The sequence below is a fragment of the Amblyraja radiata genome, chromosome 32, assembly GCF_010909765.2.
Source record: "Amblyraja radiata isolate CabotCenter1 chromosome 32, sAmbRad1.1.pri, whole genome shotgun sequence".
Classification (NCBI taxonomy): Eukaryota; Metazoa; Chordata; class Chondrichthyes; order Rajiformes; family Rajidae; genus Amblyraja; species Amblyraja radiata.
Window position 1 is genome coordinate 9,111,523 of NC_045987.1, and position 14,957 is coordinate 9,126,479.

General features: G+C 46.4%; 1 protein-coding gene across 4 annotated transcripts in view; it reads left to right on the forward strand.

Moving 5' to 3' along the window:
- The window catches only part of lamc3 (laminin subunit gamma 3), a 101,724-nt gene that overhangs the window by 81,850 nt on the left and 4,917 nt on the right, over positions 1 to 14,957 (forward strand). Inside the window, exons 19-26 of one of the 4 annotated variants that reach the window (XM_033049259.1) lie at positions 1,701 to 1,903; positions 2,528 to 2,616; positions 8,525 to 8,659; positions 9,521 to 9,668; positions 10,830 to 10,976; positions 13,038 to 13,140; positions 14,275 to 14,474; positions 14,632 to 14,790. In XM_033049259.1, coding sequence (XP_032905150.1) covers positions 1,701 to 1,903; positions 2,528 to 2,616; positions 8,525 to 8,659; positions 9,521 to 9,668; positions 10,830 to 10,976; positions 13,038 to 13,140; positions 14,275 to 14,474; positions 14,632 to 14,790 — 1,184 coding nt within the window. The remainder of the gene's footprint in view (positions 1 to 1,700; positions 1,904 to 2,527; positions 2,617 to 8,524; positions 8,660 to 9,520; positions 9,669 to 10,829; positions 10,977 to 13,037; positions 13,141 to 14,274; positions 14,475 to 14,631; positions 14,791 to 14,957) is intronic. The other 3 variants (XM_033049260.1, XM_033049261.1, XM_033049263.1) reach the window with 3 other exon arrangements.

Genomic DNA, 14,957 nt, shown 5'->3' on the forward strand with positions numbered 1-14,957 from the left:
GTGAGTGAGGGGCAGCAGTAGAGAAAAGCGTGATAGGAGGAGGAAGGTAGACTCATCCATTGGTTGCAACATCCACTCCCTGCACCATCAGTATGCTGTTGCTGGAGTGTTTGCCTCCACTGTAGTTCCTCACCTTGTTTTTCTCCAACACAATTCTGGCTTAGAACTGTTTTGCAGGTCCTTCATCATCCCTGGGTCTTGCTCCCGGACTGATACTCGCAGCATTTCATCAGAAAAATTCAAGGTTCAAGAAAGTGACGGCTATAATGGGCGAGGAGGGATTTTGTAAAGCATGTTGATACAACATGGAAACGAGCCCTTTGGCCAAACTAGTCCATGCCAACCATCGATCACCTGTCCACACTAGTTCCATGTTATTTCACTTTCTCATCCACTCCCGACACATTCAAGGCAATTTTACAGAGGCAATGAACTAACCTACAAACCCGCACGTCTTTGGGATGAGGGAGGCAACCGGAGCTTCTGGAGAAAACTCTCGCAGCCACAATGAGAACGTGCGAACTCCACACAGACAGCACCCGAGGTCAGGATCGAACCCGGTTCTCTGGTGCTGTGAGGCAGCAAGCTCTACCAGATGTGCAAAAGTGGCAACCTAAAACAATCAGGATCAGCAATCAATACTGCTCCCGCTGGTGAAGCACGCGTCCTGTAAATGCATAATTCATAAAAAGCTAAGATAGACGCAAAACGCTGGAGTAACTCAGCGGGACAGGCAGCATCTCTGGAGAGAAGGAATGGGTGAAGTTTCAGGTGGAGTCCCTTCTTCCTAATATACCGCTAAGTTAGCTAAGGAATATTTAACGAGTTTGAGTTTGGTTTATTATATTTGGAAATTGTACTTGACATCCTTCACCACCTTGGGAAGGCTCCAAGGACCTGACAACCAACCTCTGTTGAAGTGGCCAAAATTAGATGGTCACTAGATGCACATAGGAAACTGGTACAAACACCAATATGATAACAAGCAGGTACTCTGGTGTTGATTTAGGATAAATAATGGCCAGGACATGGGGCAGCTTGCCTTTGAAATGTATCCACTTAAGATGGTCGCATTACTTTAAAGCCTGATCCCGGTCATCTGAAAAGCAGCATCAGAGCATCAAGTCCCCAGAGTGGGGTTGAAGCCACAACTCCTGACATAAGTAACTCTCTGAGCCCAGCTGACCCCTGATGGAGACACAAGAAACTGCAGAGTAAGTTTGAAAAAAGGTCCCGGTCCAAAACATTGCCTGTCCATTCCCTCCACTGATGCTGCCTGACCCGCTGAGTTCCTCCAGCACTTTGTGTTTTGCTCATGATCCCTAATGGATATCGCTTCGCTTTTGATAATGGGGTGTTTAAAGCTTCCAATCCAGATCTGTCAGAGCTGGATGGAATGCACATTACCAGCCCCTAATGTTTGATTCATCAGTCACCGCATCCATGAGGGCCTCTACATCCAGCCTTGGAACATCTTGGCTTCCACATTCCACACTTTCACACACTGCCTGTCTCATTACTTCTGCAATTCCTCTTCCTCTCTTTCGGCCACACCCTTCTCTTCATGGCCCTCTGTGTCAAACTTGTGTATGATTTGTGTTGCACGATTTGTTAAAGGCGCTGTGTGCAAATGCAACAATCGACATGGTGAGGGAAGCTGCCTTGGACTGTTTGTTGCTGAACCGTTGTGTTTGTCGCAGGTCCACAGAGCCTCTTTGTGCAGCAGGTGGGAGAGGTGGAGAAGTCCCTGGAGAGGATTGGCCTGAAACTGACCAACATCAGCCGAGCCTTGGAGTGCGAGGGCAGCGGGGCGAAGCGCTGCCACCTAGTGTCCGACAGCCACCATGTCGTCAGCAGCAGCCACCGGGAGCTCCAAGCAGCCAGAGAGGCCCTGGACAAGGTGGTACTGCTGAGTGGCTGGCCCAGACACTGGCCGATTTGTTCCCTTCACGCCCTCCGCCATTTTATGCTCATCCACAAAGCTGCCATCTGATTCTCTTTCACATTGGCCAAGGGTTTTAAAAACCAGAGTGGATTTTATTTCTCTCTCCCTGAGCTATTCCAATTCAGCCCCATCGACAGCAGCAATGGGTTGAAATGACTGCTGTATTTGTGACAGTCGGGATATTCATCACTAGGAGGCATGGCAACTGACCACATCCCTCTCCTATGTCTGAGTGTGAGCTTGTATTTCCTGCACACCCACGCTCGCACAAACCTGGGCCACCTGATCAGTGAGCAACAAGAGGCCACTTGCCTTTTCCGCAGTTCTATCCTGCAATACCTACCTTGACACTTCTTTAGTCACCACGGCACTGACCAGGGATCAGAGGCAATTCATAATTCCCCCTTCCATCATTGAGTCACAGTATTGGGCGCTCCTGCATTGTTTAAATGTCCAGTGCAGAATGTGGCGTTGCTAATATGAACAGTCTTGAAGAGTTCAGACTGGCAAGTGTACGGGCCTTTGCAACGATGTAGCAGACACAACTTTACAGGGCAATGATAATATTTATTTCCGATTAAGCAGGTGCCCGTGCTGATTCGTGGCGTTCCCGGCGATGAAGCCCAGAACTGGACCAGGGTGGTTCGGGAGTCCCGCACTCTGGCGGAAAGGCAAGTTCTGACTCTAGGTTCAGCCTGGGTTCTTGCACCCTGTTACACCTTTGCAGATGACTCCCCTCTGCCCCCCCCGCCTTTACAGGATTCCAGTATTAGAAACATCCAAATTCACAAGTAACGATTTAAAAAAAATCAAGATACAGAACAAAAATTCCCTCTCAGAATTTGTGAAAATAAACATACATTTTTTTCTTGACTCATTCGCAGATTATGTGATTTCACATGATGTAAAATTATGATTATAGATGGCTTTTTGGAACGTAAACTCGCGTAACAAAGGGATTACCTGTACTATACTCTCTGTTACTCACCTACTCATCACCACACACAGGCAGGGTTGGCCCTTGCTTTGCTTCAAACAGAGCAGTCCAGGTTCCCCTCGTTGGATTCAACTTGTTGCCGTGTGTATTCCCTCTCATGTTGGTGTTGGTTCATTATTGTCCGTGGACCGAGATACAGTGAAAAACTTTGTTTTGCGTACTGACCAGGGGAATCATACCACGTGTGTATAAACAAACCACACGCTAGGATGGCACGTACTAAAAAGGAAACAGAATGCAGAATACAATTTAACAGCTGCAGTGAAAGTGAATACATCATTAGTTGATGGGAGTGTGTAATAGCAATGGGGAAGAAGCTGGTCTTGAATCTGGTGGTACATGCTTTCAAGCTTTTGTATATTGACTGGAGAAGGGGGTGAAAAGGGAATGGCCAGGGTATGAGTGATCCTTGATTATACTTTGATTTCCCCGTCAAATTATTTTGTCCCTTATCAACACCAAGGGGCAATTTACAGCAGCCCATTAACCTACCAGAACATCATTTGGATAAAGGAGGAAGGAGCATTCTCACTGGGAGAATACAGACAACAACTGAGGTCACGTGAGCTGTGAGGCAGCAGCACTAACTGCTGCAGTCCCGTGTTGTCCTGGCTGGTTCCTGCTCTGTTTGAATTGAACTGTAAAGCAAAGGATATAGATTTTCTTTCTGCTGGGAATGAAATAATGATTCTAGATTTGGCTGCTGAATAGGTCAAGGTTTAATTTCAAGATTATTTGCTTTTCATTGGCTCTTTAACCCAAGCAAATGACTCCACTGGGCCTTTAACGCAAACCTCATCCTTAACTAACACATGCGACTGATATTGGGGCCATTGTTTGCCCACAGTGATCGAGGTGAATGAATGCTACAATTGACAGTAAATCATCATACTAGTCAAACACCCAGTGGCCACAAACCTGAATTCTGGAGTTGGGGGGTCACCAGGTGGCAGTGAGAGGGAGGATAGTCACCCTCTGGATGAGCCGTACTCTGAGCTCAGAGCGCTCATACCAAGCGCTGCCCATTCCTGTGGAAAGCAATAGCATGTCGGAGGAGGGAAACCATGCTTGTTGTGCCACACAGTGGTTAGCACTGGTATTACAGTTTCAGTGGGTGTCATTTGCTCTGTTTTGATGATGATACTTTATTGTCACCTATGTACAGGGCCGGTTTTAAGCCGATTTGACCGATTGCCCCCAATTGGGCCCCGCGCCTAATGGGGGCCCCGCACTAATGTTCCGTATTTCGTACGGAAATACGAATTCTCTTTGTTAAATAAAGATTATATTTTTTAAATCGCCATGCGGATTTTTTTTTAAAACGACCATGTATAACAACCGCTGCACGGCCATCAGACACAAACGATTTGTTAACTAGTACTGTTAGCACTTCTTAACATGAAGTTGTTAACAAGTTGTTATATCAATCTGCATCCATCCACATTCCTCAGTAAATGTTATTGTGTTTTGAATGAGTATTAATGACGCCGTGTTCCTTTGTATAAAATTCACGCGGCGTCATAAATACTTGTTTAAAACACAATTACATTTACTGAGGAATGTAGATCGATGACACATTGAGAATTTCTTTAAACTCACCATCATGAGTGAGGGCCCCGGACCGCGAGAAGGGGCTTCTTCCTGGTGGGCAGGTTAGTCATTCACCTACCGACCCACGTTGTGTCTCTCTGTGCTTTGCTCTCTCTCTCCCTCCTTCTCTCTCTCCCGCTCACCATCTCGTCTCTCTCTAGCTCTCCCACTCCCTCTCTATCACCCTGTCTCCTCAGCATTCCCGGAATCATTGACGTTTAGCGGTAGACAAAAATGCTGGAGAAACCCAGCGGGTGAGGCAGCTGCCTTGACCGCTGAGTTCCTCCAGCACTCTGTGTTTTTTGTTTGACTCTGAAGTTGAAGGTGGCTCAGCGGGACGGGCATGGGCTCTGGGGAGAGGGTTGCGTTTCTGGTCGAGACCCGTCTTCAGACAATCACAAGTACTCTCACCGACGAGAGTTCAATTCAGTCTGAAGAAGGGTCTTCTCTCCAGAGTCACTGCGCTGCCTGTCCTGCTGAGTTACTCCAGCTTTATGTCTATCTTCAATTTCAGAGAAATACAATTTCTCACGGGGGGCTTATAACGTCTCTAAACCCCTCTGGGACCCTCTGAACACCTCTAAACCCCGTCTATCCCCCCCCCCCCCCTATTTCCCTCTACAACACTTCTGAACACTTCTAAACCTATCTGAAGCCCTCTAAACATCTCTAAACCGTTTAAACCCCTCTAAACTAGGAGTATACAAGGTGACTTGTATAGGCTGGGTGAGTGGGCAAATGCATGACAGATGCAGTATAATGTGGATAAATGTGAGGTTACCCACTTTGGTGGCAAAAACAGGAAAGTAGACTTATCTGAATGGTGGCCGATTAGGCAAAGGGGAGATGCAACGAGACCTGGGTGTCATGGTACACCAGTCATTGAAAGTAGGCATGCAGGTGCAGCAGGCAGTGAAGAAAGCGAATGGTATGTTAACATTCATAGCAAAATGATTTGAGTATAGGAGCAGGGAGGTTCTACTGCAGTTTTACAGGGTCTAGGTGAGACCACACCAGGAGTATTGCGTACAGTTTTGGTCTCCTAATCTGAGGAAAGACATTCTTGCCATAGAGGGAGTACAGAGAAGGTTCACCAGACTGATTCCTGGGATGTCAGGACTTTCATATGAAGAAAGACTGGATAGACTCGGCTTGCACTCGCTAAAATTTAGAAGATTGAGGGGGATCTTATAGAAACTTACAAAATTCTTAAGGAGTTGGACAGGCTAGATGCAGGAAGATTGTTCCCGATGTTGGGGAAGTCCATAACAAGGGGTCACAGTTTAAGGATAAAGGGGAAATCTTTTAGGACTGAGATGAGAAAAACATTTTTTACACAGAGAGTGGTGAATCTCTGGAATTCTCTGGCACAGAATGTAGTTGAGGCCAGTTCGTTGGCTATATTTAAGAGGGAGTTAGATGTGGCCCTTGTGGCTAAAGGAATCGGGGTACGGAGAGAAGGCAGGTACAGGATACTGAGTTGGATGATCAGCCATGATCATATTGAATGGCTGTGCAGGCTCGAAGGGCCAAATGGTCTACTCCCGCACCTATTGTCTATGGTTCTATGACTGCGTCCACTGCTGTCTGGTTCGTTGATCGGTTTGCTAGATGTGAACTATTTTGGGAGAGAAAAATGCTCACGGCAGACCAAACGTGTTAAACAGAAATTGGTCAGATATTGAGCTTTACACAGTGAGAAATCATGTGAAATAATCACTGAATTTTAAATGAATGTACCTGCATGTTATACTGTTTAGTTTGGAGATACAACCAGATAGTCTGGTTGATACAACCAGATTAGTTTGGAGATACAACCAGATAGTCTGCTTGATACAACCAGTTTAGTTTGGAGATACAACCAGATAGTCTGCTTGATACAACCAGTTTAGTTTGGAGATACAACCAGATAGTCTGGTTGATACAACCAGATTAGTTTGGAGATACAACCAGATCCACTGAGCTCGCACCGACCCGCGATTTTTGTTACAGATTTGACAATTTTGTTTGGCGGCCAATCAATCGTTGTCTCTAAGGGGGTTGCATCCAATCACCAACCAGCTTGCTTTAAAATTCCCGTCCAATCACAAATAGATCTCCTCCCATCCAATCAGCCGCTGTCTCCAAGGGCATTGTGTCCAATCACATAATGCAGTTTAATGGTAATTAGCTGCTACGGTAAAGGTTGGAAGCAGCGGAGCTACTGACAGTCAAACGGGAGGGAGCAGGAGAGATTCACACAGTGTAGAATCCATCACACCCTAGTGTACAATTTCATAATATATACTAAATAACTGGGCTGACACACCTTGGCTGGGAATCTGGGGTTCACCAAAATTGTTCCCAATTGGGCCCCGCACCCCCTAAGGCCGGCCCTGAGAGTAGGGGCCCCGCCATCAGTTTTCTAATTGGGCCCCGCAATTCCTAGCACCGGCCCTGCCTATGTACCCAGGTACAGTGAAATTCTTTGCTTTGTGTACAATCCAGTATAATCATGCTGTAGATAAACACAATTATCGGCAAGTACAAAAGTGCAACGATTGTAGTGTAAGAGTGGTCGACACCAAGACGGTGCACAAAGAGGTGCCGCGTATCTGGTTCCAAAGTTCTTAAGAGTGCAGTCTTACCTTGGCCTTAAAGGCCCGTTGCCCTGGTGGCACCAATCCTCTCCTCCATCTGCCACCATCTTGGCCCTTTGTCCAGCGTCCGCCACCGTTGCCGACTCCCTCCACCCTGGTTCCTGGTCTTTGGGATCGGGGCAGGAGATGAGCTTCAGACAACTCCAGGTGAGTTCCCGGTACAAGAGCAAACACCATGGTTGCGGGAAAATGGAAAATCACCAGGTGTGCAGGACTGGGAATTAACTTGCTCCCTTGGATAAGAAACTTGCATTAGAGACTATTCATATTTTATCTGAACCATTCATATTTTATTGGGGTGGTTAATGTTCACCTTTTTAGCAAAATTGTTAATCCTTCAGCATTTCAACCAACGATTGTAGAATGGCCCATCCAATCCCCACTTCATTGCCACATCTCAGATATCAGCCAATATTGCCCAGGGTTTGGCGGTCAGCTGCAAAGGAGCAGTGTAGGAAGGAACTACAGATGATGGTTTAAATCGAAGATAGACACAAAATGCTGGAGTAACTCAGCGGGACAGGCTGCATCTCTGGAGAGGTCTCGACCCGAAACGTCACCCATTCCTTCTCTCCAGAGATGCTGCCTGTCCCGCTGAGTTACTCCAGCATTTTGTGTCTTGCAAGGGAACAGTGCTTGTTGCTCACAATGCTGGCAGCTGCCTGCGGAGCTTGCATACAACCTTGGACATCATATTGTTGTAGATCCAATTCAGGGATCAGCGCCTAATACACGGGGTTGACCCAGCGTTATTTTTAAGCTAATGTCATGGTAGAATCATCACTGACACCTGCAAGGTCTAATTCATTGTTAAATTGTGTTCAGAAAGGGAAATAAAGAGTGAGAAGCCAAGATGGGGATATGTCACATGGGAGCCATTCATTATTTTTTAATTCTCTGGCAGTAATTGAAGGAATGAGACTCCAGTCTTATAAAATTAACTGTTCAGGGTAAGAGGTTATTTGACAACAATGCAGATTTTATCATGCTTTTAAAAATGCTTGCACTCGAATAAACCTATCATTTGCTGTGACGTAGATTTCTTTCAGAAAATCACTAATATGACTGTTGCAAAACTATTTTCTGCAGACTTGTTGATATTTCTTTGCACTACTTGTTGTGCTTGCTTGTGGCTTGATTGTACTCATGTTCGTATTATCTGATTTAGTTGGATTGCCCAAACATAAAAGCCTTTCACTGTATCTCTGTATATTTGATGATAATAAACTAACACCAATAATATTGACGTGTTAGGGTAATTGGATCTTACAACATGAACCAGCAACTTGGAAGGAGAGAATGTTATGGAAAAATCACCCATTGAATCCCTGTCCCCCTCTTCATTTACTGCAGCCACACTCGAGAAGCAGCAGAGGTGGAGTCAATGGTGAGACAAGCCCTTGCTGCATCTAACCAAAGTTACCTCCTCCTGTCAGGCATCCTCGAGGACAATTCCCCAGCAGGAGATATCACGCAGGCCGAGGACCGGTGAGTGAGTTGATAAATCCGTCTCTCTGCAACCCGCATGCCTCATTCACAAAAAAGCACAAAGATCCTGATGGTTGATGCATTTTAAAGGGCGTCTTAGTGGAGGAGAGAAGTCCAGGGGTTTAAGGAGAGATTGTGACTGATGCCATTCACCGGAATGATTTACAGAAGGAATTCCAGGTTTTTTGGCGCAAAGACAGGCTGAGGAAATCAGAATGGGAGGAGGGCACTGATCCCTCTGAGTAGAGCTCTAATGGCAGTTAACTCTAATGATGAGTGATGCCATTGAAAGGCCCGCGGTCTCTGTATGAGAATCGAACCTTGTCAGCATGGACACACAGGTGTCGACATGGCATCACCAATGCCGTGACTTCAGGTTGGTGCATGGTGAAGATCATGTCCATGGTACCATCAGCTGATCAAAGTCCACACTGTGGTTCAAGGAGCAGCTCTTCGGCCAATGGAGAAGGTGGCTGAGGAAGGCTCAGGCAGTGACCAACCTTGTGGTGAACAGCAGGGAGACTCTGCTCTGCACGAGAAATTTAAGTTGGATTCATTTCCTTTCTTGAGGACGTGGGCTGGGCATTGGCAGCCGCTCCCAGTGCAGGTCCCAAATAGCAGGATGGGGGCGGAAGGAAGGGCCTGTCTGGACGCGCTGTCAAGGGACCATTGGTTGAGGTGGAGAGATTGAGCCAGGGTGGGAGCAAGGACTAGCATTGGGGACAGTCATAGGGGACGATTTTGGGACAGGGCAAGGAAGTATTTCTCTTTAATTCCCTTTTTACTGTTCTGAAAAGAGTCGTCTTTGAGGTAACTCAAAGCATTAAAGTGCTCATTTGTGTTTGCTCTTGTACTCTGCAGACTGCAGGTGTTCCAGAACAAAATAGAAGAGCTGGAGTTGGAGGCGAGCGAGGTGCTGAAGGAAGCAAAGAGACAATACATCAAAATTCAACAAGCTCGAGCTTCAAGCTCAATTCAACTGCTGAATAACACTGAGATAAAGCTGGAGGTCGGTGTGCTTTCTCTTCCATCTGCTGTTAGCACATCTCCTGTGATGTTACTTCAATCTGCCTGGATGTGTATCAGGGTTGTTGACCAAATGTGTAGGATGGAACTACAGATGCCGGTTTCAACTGAAGATCGACACAGAAAGCTGGAGTAACTCAGTGGGTCAGACAGCACCTCTGAAGAAAAGGGATAGGTGACATTTTGGGTCGAGACCCTTCTTCAGACTCAAGACAGACTCAGTCTGAAGGGTCTTGGTCCAAAACGTCACCTATCCCTTTTCTTATGAGATGCTGTCTGACCCGCTGAGTTACTCCAGCTCTCTGTGTCTATCTTCAGGGTTGTAGACTCTGGTCAGTTGCTTTAAGATCATTCCTCAGAGATTTGCTGTATATTGGCCAATACTCTGAGGGGGCACAACGTTTTGCTGTGGATGTTGCTGCTCTATGTATGAGTTCAGCCATAGTAATCAGCCCAAACTCGAGCTCCTTTGTTCACTGGTATACGTGGCCATGTTCACATCAAGAAAATCACAACCTCCAAGCATGGTGACAAGTGATGTGTCATTTAATTACATGCCATTAATGAGCATTACCTGTCTAACGTCCAGACATTCAATATAACTTCTTTACAAACTTGACATCTGACCCTGCCACTGGTCATTATCCGACCTTTCAAAGCATGCCATGATTGAATCAATCCACGTCATAGCCCTTCAAAGGTCAATTGTGTTCGACAGGCCTGTTACTAATAGCCACGTTTTCTCTGGTGACTGCCTGTATTTGCAGACAAATTGCCCCCACCCTAAATTCCTGCAGGGTTCATTGTTTTTAGAACATGTTTATGTCTCCCTTTATCCCTTGCCATCAGCAGCCAAGGTCATCCGAATTCAAGGACAATTCTCTGAGTTCTCCCTCAAATGCTCTTCCTCTTTCTCCTCCTTCTATGTTTTTGGTCGTCTGCCCTAATATCCTTATGTGGCTTCTGTTAATGTTTGATAACTCACCTGTGAGCTGTTTTCATGTCAATGCTTCTGTTAAACATCCAAGATGCTTTTGCAGTGTTGCGTATGCAACCGATACCTTCACTGGTCTCTGTTCCAGTGAAATTATGCTCATCGTGAGGAAAGAGTCTTTCTCTGATTGGGTTTTTGTTTGTCTGAAAGAGCTGGGACAACTTAACCGCAGAGATTGAGAATGTGGAGAATGCACTTTGGTCCAAGGATCAGCAGATCAAGGAACTCTTCATGGTGATAGAACCTCTGGTGAAGAACTTGACCAATGGGTTAGAAGCCAAACAAACGTATGAGCAGGTGAGATAACTCTTGGAGCGTGTTCTGCGTTCTCTTCTTTGCAGTGTCTCATGGCGTGGACATTCAGTGTTGGACAGGGCTTGGTCAAGCTGCATCTGTGTCTTCAGGCAGCTTCATTGCCCTTGAAATGTCATAGAAGGCAATGTAGAAACGCAAACCATTTTTATTTTCTCTCTTTTTTCCTTTTTTATTCTGGGTCAAGAGAGGCCTGTTTTAGTTTTAGGTTTTCGAGATACAGTGTGGAAACAGGCGCTTCGGCCCACTGAGTCCGCACCGACCAGCGATCCCCGCACATTAAGACTATCCTACACACACTAGGGACAATTTACACATACACCAAGCCAATTTACTACATACCTGTACGTCTTTGGAGAGTGGGAGAAACCGTACATCTCGGTGAAAACCCTCGTGGTCACGAGGAGAGAGTACAAACGCCGTACAGACAGCACCTATAGTCAGGATCAAACCCGGGTCTCCGGCGTTGCGAGCGCTGTAAGGCAGCAACTCTACCGCTGTGCCACCGTGCCACCCGCCTGTGTTAACATTGTGGCACAGCTGTAGCCATCCCTGCTGTTTGTGTGGAGTTTGCATGTTCTCCCTGTGACTGTGTGGTTCTCCTCCCATTTTCCACAGAGGAGCAGGGTCAAAGATGAATTGGTCACTGCAAATAGCCCCTACTGCATAGGTGAATGGTAGAGCCTGGGAGGTGTTGTGGAAAAGTGGGAAGAATATAAACAATAGGTGCAGGAGTAGGCCATTCGGACCTTCTAGCCAGCACCGCCATTCAATGTGATCATGGCTGATCACCCCCAATCAGTACCCCGTCCCTGCCTTCTCCCCATATCCCCTGACTCCGCTATCTTTAAGAGCCCTATCTAGCTCTCTCTTGAAAGTATCCAGAGAACCTGCCTCCACCGCCCTCTGAGGCAGAGAATTCCACAGACTCACAACTCTCTGTGTGAAAAAGTGTTTCCTCGTCTCCGTTCTAAATGGCTTACCCCTTATTCTTAAACTGTGGCCCCTGGTTCTGGACTCCCCCAACATCGGGAACATGTTTCCTGCCTCTAGCATGTCCAAACCCTTAATAATCTTATATGTTTCAATAAGATATCCTCTCATCCTTCTAAATTCCAGAGTATACAAGCCCAGCCACTCCATTCTCTCAGTATATGACAGTCCCGCCATCCCGGGAATTAACCTTGTAAACCTACGCTGCACTCCCTCAATAGTAAGAACGTCCTTCCTCAAATTAGGGGATCAAAACTGCACACAACACTCCAGGTGTGTTCTCACTAAGGCCCTATACAACTGCAGAAGGACCTCTTTGCTTCTATACTCAACTCCACTTGTTCTGAAGGCCAACATGCCATTCGCTTTTTCACTGCCTGCTGTACCTGCATGCTTACTTTCATTGACTGATGAACAACGACCCCCAGATCCCGTTGTACTTCCCCTTTTCCCAACTTGACACCATTTAGATAATAATCTGCCTTTCTGTTTTTGCTACCAAAGTGGATAACCTCACACATATCCACATTAAACTGCATCTGCCATGCATCTGCCCACTCACCCAACCTGTCCAATTCACCCTGCATTCTCATAGCATCCTCCTCACAGTTCACACTGCCACCCAGCTTTGTGCCATCTGCAAATTTGCTAATGTTACTTTGAATCCCTTCATCTAAATCATTGATGTATATTATAAATAGCTGCGGTCCCAGCACCAAGCCTTGCGGTACCCCACTAGTCACTGCCTGCCTGAAATAGGATTAGTGTAATTTGAAACACATTTCCTCCCCAGATGCTGCCCTAACTCACTGTCCTTCAGCACTTTATAATTTTGTTCAAGGTTACAGCATCTACCGTCTCTTTTGTTTCCATTAGTGTAAGAATATTGTAAACGGGTGCTTGGCAGTCCATGCAGACTCATTGTGTCAAAGGGACCATTTCTCAGCTGCATGAATGTACGCAGTTGGCTCTATTGATGTTCGACAGCTAACATGGGGAAGAAGTCGTATTCAGCGATTATTGTTCAATAACTGATTGTTTCTCTGCATTTAGTTCCTGAGACGCGTCAAATCTGTGCAGGCCGCTGCAAATGTGTCACTGCACCAAGCGCTACAGATAAAGAAAGCAGGGCTTTCATTGTTGAAAACCTTGGAAGGTATTGTGTCTCTTTTTTGCCTGTCATCCTTGCGAATAATGTGGTTTAGAAAGAACTGCAGATGCTGGAACAATCGAAGGTAGACAAAAATGCTGGAGAAACTCAGCGGGTGAGGCAGCATCTATGGAGCGAGGGAATAGGCGATTTTTCGGGTCGAGACCCTTCTTCAGACTGACGAAGAAGGGTCTCGCCCTGAAACGTCGCCTATTCCTTCGCCTATAGATTCTGCCTCACCCGCTGAGTTTCTCCAGCATTTTTGTCCACCTTGCAAATAATGTAATTTCTTTCTAACTGGTCTAGAAAAGTAGGACGTTGAGCAAATTGGTGTGTCGGGTGACCAATGAGGAGCGTGTGCAGGACAGTGAAACGTGGAACAGGCTGGGGATAGATCCTTCACGTTCACAAGTCATAGGAGTAGAAGTGGGCCATTCGGCCCATCGAGTCTACTCTGCCATTCAATCAGGGCAGATCTCTGCCTCCTAATCCCATTTTCCTGCCTTCTCCCCATAACCTTTGACACCCGTTCTAATCAAAAATGTCTCTATCTATGCCAAAAATATCCACTGACTTGGCCTCTACATCCTTCTGTGGCAATGATGTCCACAGATTAACTACCCTCTGACTAAAGATCCTTTGTGGGGCTCTTGCTATTGTTTGTGGGGCTTGGTGTACACGGAGAGATGCCCAGGCTTGTACAGTTGCTATCACACGGACTGGGGTAAAATAATTGAGCAGTAACTGGGATTATGTTGGCAGCCTTGGGGAAGGGAGTGTCAGGCTTATAGTTGGAGTGGATGACAGCTTCAGGTACTTTAGAAGCCTTCCCCAGTGTCACGCTTCCTCCTACCAACCCTTATCGTCTCACCTACTCCCGTCCCTGGCTTCAACACGTTTCAGGGAAAAGACATACATTTATCAAGCTGTGTGTGGAAAAAGTGTGAGACGTGATGCTGGCAGCCAAACTCCGCTGCTAATATTACCGCACCTTGTTCTGCTCAGACAATGGAGGAATATCTTTTCTCACAAGTCTTTTAATTGCACTTAATGTCTTTGTTCTGTAAATAGTCAAGTCTTGTCAATGCAACCTGTCCTCCTGATTTAATTCATCTTGGTCATTTTATATTTTTGTTTCAGATAACAAGCAAATGTTTTCTATGAGGAGGCTGAAAACAAAGAGGGCATCCAGGAAGATGGGGCTGAGCGAGAGGATAATCGCAGAGGCGAAGAGGAAGACTGCCCAGGCCCGGCGGATGTTGGGAACGGCCCAGTCGAGTTCTGCAGTCAGCAATGCCACAGCCGTGCAAACCTCACGTGTCAGCAGAGGCATTGCAAAGGTCACAGGCCCACAATATAATTTCACACGCACGGAACATTTCAACCATATCTCTGGATAATGAACCAGATAATAATGACATAAAATTCCAAGCCTGCAGAATCTTGCAGCTGTATACTTTTCCAAATGGCAACCTCTGGTTTCCTTGTGTTTTTCAGGAAGCCCAGAAGGTGAGGAGGCAGGCACGTGGTGAGGCCATGCAGACTGGCTCACTGCACACGCAGCTGGAAGTCACACGGGAACAAGTTGATGCCCAGGAGGGTCAGGTAGCAGCCTGGAAGTCTGTCATCCAGGAGAACACCAAAACGGCAGCCAAGGTAGCTTCAGAACTTTAAGAACTGTGTGAAGAGGGAGATTTTCCCTCGGCCCTGACCATTTTAAACTATTGCTACCTGTTGGTGCTTTGATGCTTTCAACTCAAAATCAACCAGAGCTGATCAGAGCTGGGAGCTGAACATCCAAAGATACATGTCCTATCGAAAAG